The sequence below is a fragment of the Trichosurus vulpecula genome, chromosome 9 (assembly GCF_011100635.1).
Source record: "Trichosurus vulpecula isolate mTriVul1 chromosome 9, mTriVul1.pri, whole genome shotgun sequence".
Classification (NCBI taxonomy): Eukaryota; Metazoa; Chordata; class Mammalia; order Diprotodontia; family Phalangeridae; genus Trichosurus; species Trichosurus vulpecula.
In genome coordinates, this window is record NC_050581.1 from 1,889,268 (window position 1) to 1,895,279 (window position 6,012).

Genomic DNA, 6,012 nt, shown 5'->3' on the forward strand with positions numbered 1-6,012 from the left:
TGCCTAAGGTCTTCGTAATTGAGCAGCCATTGTTAAGGAGCCACCTCCCCCATTCCCTCAATTTGTGAACCTAGATGTTGCTTCCTGGTCCTGTGATTATGTGTCTATTACTTTGTTTAGACAGTTGGAACCCTGTCTATTTCATCTCTGTGCTAATTTCTGCTTGTATTTTTTCCTTGTTCCGGGTGCTGACCTTTCCACTGAACTAATGAATGACATTTACCTTCTTTACTTAGGTATCTTTAATTAAAGGAAGATTATTAACCCCTTTGAATCTGTCTTTCCTTTAGAAAAGCAGATCAAAGACCCTATGCTAGCAGTCCACCCTGGGTGTGCTGGGGTGCTTGCTAACACAGACAACTTTATTAGGATTGTATCTGACAAAATAATAAGTCTACCATTCCAAAAACCAACTCTTCAAATAGCATATGCTGTCTGAAACCAAAGAATAATCTTCATATATGTACAGTGTGGAAAGAAATGCTGATCATGTATTAGTCTTTTTTGCCACTCTCAAAAACACAAGTTAAAATTACTATCAGAAATATTATTTACTAAAACAAAAGGCACATACAGACACATGGGACTAATCCTGATTAAAGATTACTGCCCCCCCCCCCCCCCCCCCCCCCCCCCCCGCCCCATTTAATAGGCCCGAGGTGGAGCTAGTTAAGGGAAGCTTGATTAGGGGAGGCTTGTTTGTAGGCAGGCCCACACTCTTTTGCAGATTACATGCTAAACTTCAAGCCCACACTCTTGTTAAATAGGTGCTAAACCCCAGGCCCTCACCCTTTTGCCAAGTAGGTACTAAGCCCCAGGGCCCTAAATGGTATATATGCCCCGAAGGTAGCCATTAAACTCAGACTAGAGAGCTGCAAGAAGAAGATGATGAAGAAGAGAGAGATGGAGAGACAGAGAACTGCAGGAGGGGAGTAGTAGAGGAGAAGACAGGATTCATGAGTGTTTCCTGGAAGGCCCTAGCAGAGAGGAAGGTTGCAGGATGACTTGGCTCCTTGCTGTGATACTGTGTTTTAATTACCTTGCTGTTATATTGAAGGGGACTTTTTGGCATACAAATGGGTTTGGGGATACAATTGTTGCTATATCGAATTGGAATTACGGTTTTGGGATTTGATTGGTGTCTGAATAAATGTTTTACTTCTTCCGCCTTCTATACAGAGAGCCTCTTATATTTTATGATTCCAAACTGTACAGGCATATTCATGGTCACCATAGATATCATGAATCTTCCCTTACTGACACAATACACACAATCACTATTTTCACTGTTGCAAGTACACCAATTTCCTATTCCAAATTCTGTGCAGCAGAATTAGGATATCTAAGTTATGATTTTCCCAAGCATTTCAACAAGATTTTCTCTTGGGCATGTTGCTTATAAACACTGTTCACAAGACTGTCACTCTAACTTCTTCCCTTAACCTCTTAACTTTTAGTGGTCAAATCCTGTTGGTTCATTTTTTTGCTTATTCAGTGTGCAGAAAAAGCTGTGAAGTAAAGAAAAGTCAGCTCTTATATCTCTTAACTGATAATTTATGGAAGATGATGGATAGCAAGGCATCCTCCATTACTAATGAAATAAAATTGCATTGGAATTTATTTGGAAAATAGTATAATCACTATGACTCTATTACACAACAGATGAAGTAAGTAGGAACAGTTCTTCAGAATTTTCTTCTCTTATACTCCTAAGGCCCCCTTTGTTGTACCTGAGACTACCCAATCATTCCAGGGCCCCTAGGGAGGAGTGTTGCGCACTTTGGGAACCTATGGTTTCAGGGATGGTGAACCTTCAGCCTTGAGAATACACAGGGCCTTCTAGGTCCTTGGGTGCAGCCTTTTGACTGAGTCCAAGTTTTACAGAACAAATCCTTTTATTAAGGGCATTTGTTCTGTGAAGTTTGGATTCAATCAAAGGGCCACACTTGAGGACTTAGAGGGCCACCTGTGGCTTCCAGACTACAGGTTCTCCACCCCTGGTTTGGATGATTCTTTCTAGGAATTTGCCTGTAAAAAGAATAGCAAGAGAAGCACAGCTTGAGGGCAGGCCATCTAACCTCTCTGAGGCTCAGGTTTTTCATATATGAAAATGATGACAAAAGCTATCATACTTATCTCACAAAGGTATAGTGAGGCTCAAATGAAATAATACATGTTAAGTGCTTTGCAAGTTTTAAGTCAGTATATAAATGGGATTGATTTAGAATTTGATAACTTCCTTAGCATGAAAGTAGAAAAAGAAGTTTCCTTCTAGGAAAGATCACCAAGACCAAGTCTTTAGAAAAGATAAGCAGTATTGGGCCTTCTACCACAAAAGTTTTCATTTAAACCAAATCAATGGTTTATTGGCATGCTTAGTTACAAGCCAAGTTTCCAGAAACTAGAATCCGCAGTGCTTTTACCTCCTCTAAAAGAGCTATTCAATCACTAGAAGGGAGTAGTAATTACTTCTTCCCCCTTAGTTGTGGTTTTTTAATTAAGTAGAAGGTTGGGAAAGTTTTCCTTGCTCCTCTATATTCTTGTTTTTGTTTTTCTGGGGGGTTTTTTGGGCAGAGCAATTGGGGTTAAGTGACTTGCCCAAGGTCACACAGCTGGTACATGTGTCAAGTGTCTGAGGTCGAATATTTGAACTCAGGTCCTCCTGACGCTAGGGCCAGTGCTCTACTTACTGCTCCACCTAGCTGCCCCTCCTCTGTATTCTTATACTCATTTCTCACACACAATAGTATTCCATTGTATTCACATACCACAATTTAAGGCTTCCCCACTTGACATGTATTTACTTTGTTTCCAGTTCTTTTGGACTCTAAAAAGTGCTGGTATAAATATTTTGTTGTGTGTTAGACCTCTACTTCTATCTCTGACCTTGATCTCATCAATGGCTTCTCTGGGTCAAAGAATACGACTGGTTTGTCATTTCTGAGCACAATTCCAAGCCACTTTGAAGAAGGGTTGGACTAATTCACAGGTCCACAGACAGGGTTAGTGTAGATATCTTTTCACAACCCCTTCAATGCTGACCATCCCCATCTTTGCCATATTGCTGGGGATGAAATGAAAGGTCAGAGTTATTCTCTTATTGACGATCTGGAACAATCTTTCATATGGTTGGCTGTCATTAGTTTGCAGTTCTTTTGAGAACGGTTTGTACCCTTTGATCACTTACCCATTAGGGATCAAATTTTGTCATCACTAACCTTTAGATGACTTCTAGGAATCATTTCTAATTTTACCATGGACTTCCATAGTTCTGTTCCAGGCATCTCTGTCCCATTCAATGGAGACATACTGACTTAGGGATAATTTCCTGTCATTTTAAATAGATATCTCCTCCCCTGTCATCTAGAGATTTTGTCTCTTCTTTAGGCCTAAGACACCATTGATTTTGTAATCCTGGGTGGGGCTCTGTAGGCACCTTCAGCTCCAGTGGGAGACTGTTTTCAGTGATGTCATCTCCTCTGAAAGCAGTTACTGGCCTCGAACGCTGTCTGCGACCTGAAAACAAGCCCTATAAAGACCAAAAGGAGTTGGGAATGCTCAGAAAGTCAAAGATAAAACTAGAAACAGGAAAAATCACCTTAAGAGAAGAAACTCCCCTGTGTATCTCACTCTTTCTTTCCATTTTAGTAGTAGCAGCTGAGCTCCACTCCTTCAGTCTCTCCCCCATTATAAACAAGGCTTGTATACAGGGCTACCATGATTGGGGTTTTTTGTGTTTTGTCCAGAACTATGATTTCATTGGCTGGAGATACTCCTTCCAGTGAGGACCCCTCCTCACCCTTACCAGTTTAGATCAGCAAGTGCTCTATAAATCGCTTCTAGTAACCTAACGATTGAATGAATGGATACTCCTAAAACAAAACTATCACTGTCACTCCTACATTCAGAAACCTTCAGGAGTTCACCAGTGCCCACAGTTCAGAGTCCTCTGCCTGGCATTCAGGGCCCAACCTCCCTTGTGTTGTTGTTTCAGTCTTGTCCAGCTCAAGATCCCATTTGGGGTTTTCTTGGCAAAGATACTGGAGGCATTTGCCATTTCTTTTTCCAGCTCATTTACAGATGAGGAAACTGAGGCAAACAGGGTCACCCACATAAGTGTCTGAGGAAAGATTTGAACTCAAGATGTAATATGCATAAGTGTGGAAAAGGAGGTTGGAAAGTTAGGTTAGCACATTTGTATTTTATCCTAGAGGGAATAAGGAATAATGAACGGAGGAATGGTGTTTTATGAAGATTATTTTATCAGCTATATTGGAGTAAGGATCTGGGATGAACATCAGGATGGATGAGTCTTCCTGACTCCAGGCTGGGCCCTGTACCCACTGCACCACCTAGCTGCCCAACGTTGCTATAACATAACCTTATCTTTCTACAGCTTATGTCTCTAGCTGGATGGGACTCCTAGCCTTTGCTCATGCTCTTCCCACAACCTGGAATGCTCTCTCACCTAGTCTTTGATAATCCAGATCCATTCTTCCAGGTCTAGCTCCAGTCCCACTTCCTTCACTTAGGCCCAACCACCCTTCTCTGAATTTGTATAGCCACTGTCTGTACACCTCAAAGGTTTCAGGATCTCATAGGGGTTGGGGGAGGGGGGGGGTCCTTTACAGATTATCGAGTCCAACCCATCTCATTTTAGAGAAGGAAATTAGATTCACCGGAGGTAAGTGACTTGCCCAAGGGCACACAGCTGGTGAACAGGCCCAGCCAGAACTAGAACTCAACTTTCCTTGCCTCGAGCCAGTGTTCTTTCAAATGTTCTCTCACATTATATTCTCAGCAAATGAAGTTGGACGCTATCTTTTACAGTGATCTCTGCAAGGCATAAAGCAAGAAAAGTAAATAAATAAATGGAAAAGCAATAGACCTCTGAGGATGTGTGATTTTTGTCCCCCTCCACCCATCCAGGACTAAAGTGCTGCTGGAGGCACGTGCTGGTTAATAACTCCTCCAGGGCCACAGCGCCAGCGAGAGTCAGAGGTGGAATCTGGACCCAGGTCTTTGGGACTCCGAACCCCGTAGCCTTTTAGCCCGTAGTGTGCACTGCTTCCATACAAACTGAGTCAGAGCAGCATCTTCTCCACGGACTTGTACCTGCAAAATGCAGAGAGGATCGGCAGACGCGGGGGCTGCCGATGCACGTCTTCCCCACCAAGCCCAGGGTCCGTTCTCTTCTCACCCACGGCCTCGGTCCGGTCCCCAGGGCTTCCTCAGCGGGGTCGGGGAGGATGGCCAGGTACCGCTTTGGCTCCAGCACCGGCAGCTCACCACCTGCGCCTTCGTTCGGGCCTGAGGACGGAGCTCCGGGGGTCAGCGGGGCCCTCCCGCGTCCCCGTCCTCGCCCCGAGGCGTCCCCCTCCGGGGGCTTCATCACTGCCGCCGCCCTGAGAGGAAGCTGTGACCGGTGGCACCGGGAGAGGCCGCCGGCGGTGACTGGCCGCGGACGGAGCGGGCCGGGTCCGTCCCCCGGCGCCCTCCCGGGCCGTTTTCCTTGGGCGGACTGGGGCTGGGGGGGCGGGGCCTGAGGGGGAGGGGCGGCGTGGAGACAGACTGAAGCCCAGAGCCGGCAAGCGCGAGGACTGCTGGGAGGTGAGGAACGAAACGGAGGGAGGACCCTGCGACCCCCACTGATGTCTGGCCCGACCCCGCCTCTAGGCCGTGGCTCCCTGCACAGACCGGTGGTTGTCTTGGGCCGGGGCGCACTGAGGCTGAGTCGCACAGCCCCCTGGGAGTTGTAGTTCCCGAAGCTGTCGGCAGGTGTCAGAACACTGGAGAGTTCCCCCACCGCGGCTGAGGCGTTCTGAGAGGTCTTCAGGTTGGGATCGGTGTAAGGTTAGCTAGCTGTTAGGCGAGCCGGCCCTGGCGTTTTCTCTTCCTAAGCTTATCCTCAGTTGAAGCCAAGTGGGCTGGGGGCTAGCTGGGGACAGCGGGCGTGGTTAAGCCGCCGGCCTCGTTGGATGCCTGCGTTTTACTTCCTTCACAAGTGTGCAT

The 6,012-nt window shown here is 46.1% G+C and overlaps 1 protein-coding gene across 1 annotated transcript; it reads right to left on the bottom strand.

The window, feature by feature from the left end:
* Positions 1 to 4,270: 4,270 nt before the first annotated feature.
* On the bottom strand, positions 4,271 to 6,012 carry LOC118831122 (translation initiation factor IF-2-like). Its single transcript, XM_036738280.1, has 3 exons — positions 5,947 to 6,012; positions 5,201 to 5,830; positions 4,271 to 5,115 (listed from the first exon to the last, which is right to left on the bottom strand). Exons 1-3 carry the CDS (start codon positions 6,010 to 6,012, stop codon positions 4,996 to 4,998), a joined length of 816 nt encoding a protein of 271 aa, XP_036594175.1. The 3' UTR covers positions 4,271 to 4,995.

Excerpts from the sequence above, each read along its gene's own strand:
- LOC118831122 (XM_036738280.1), bottom strand. The coding sequence starts at position 6,012 with ATGCACACTTGTGAAGGAAGTAAAACGCAGGCATCCAACGAGGCCGGC. Across the intron at positions 5,831-5,946 it reads GCGGCTTAACCACGCCCGCT|ACCTCTCAGAACGCCTCAGC; the intron begins GTCCCCAGCTAG and ends CCCAACCTGAAG. Across the intron at positions 5,116-5,200 it reads GGACCGGACCGAGGCCGTGG|GTACAAGTCCGTGGAGAAGA; the intron begins GTGAGAAGAGAA and ends TGCATTTTGCAG.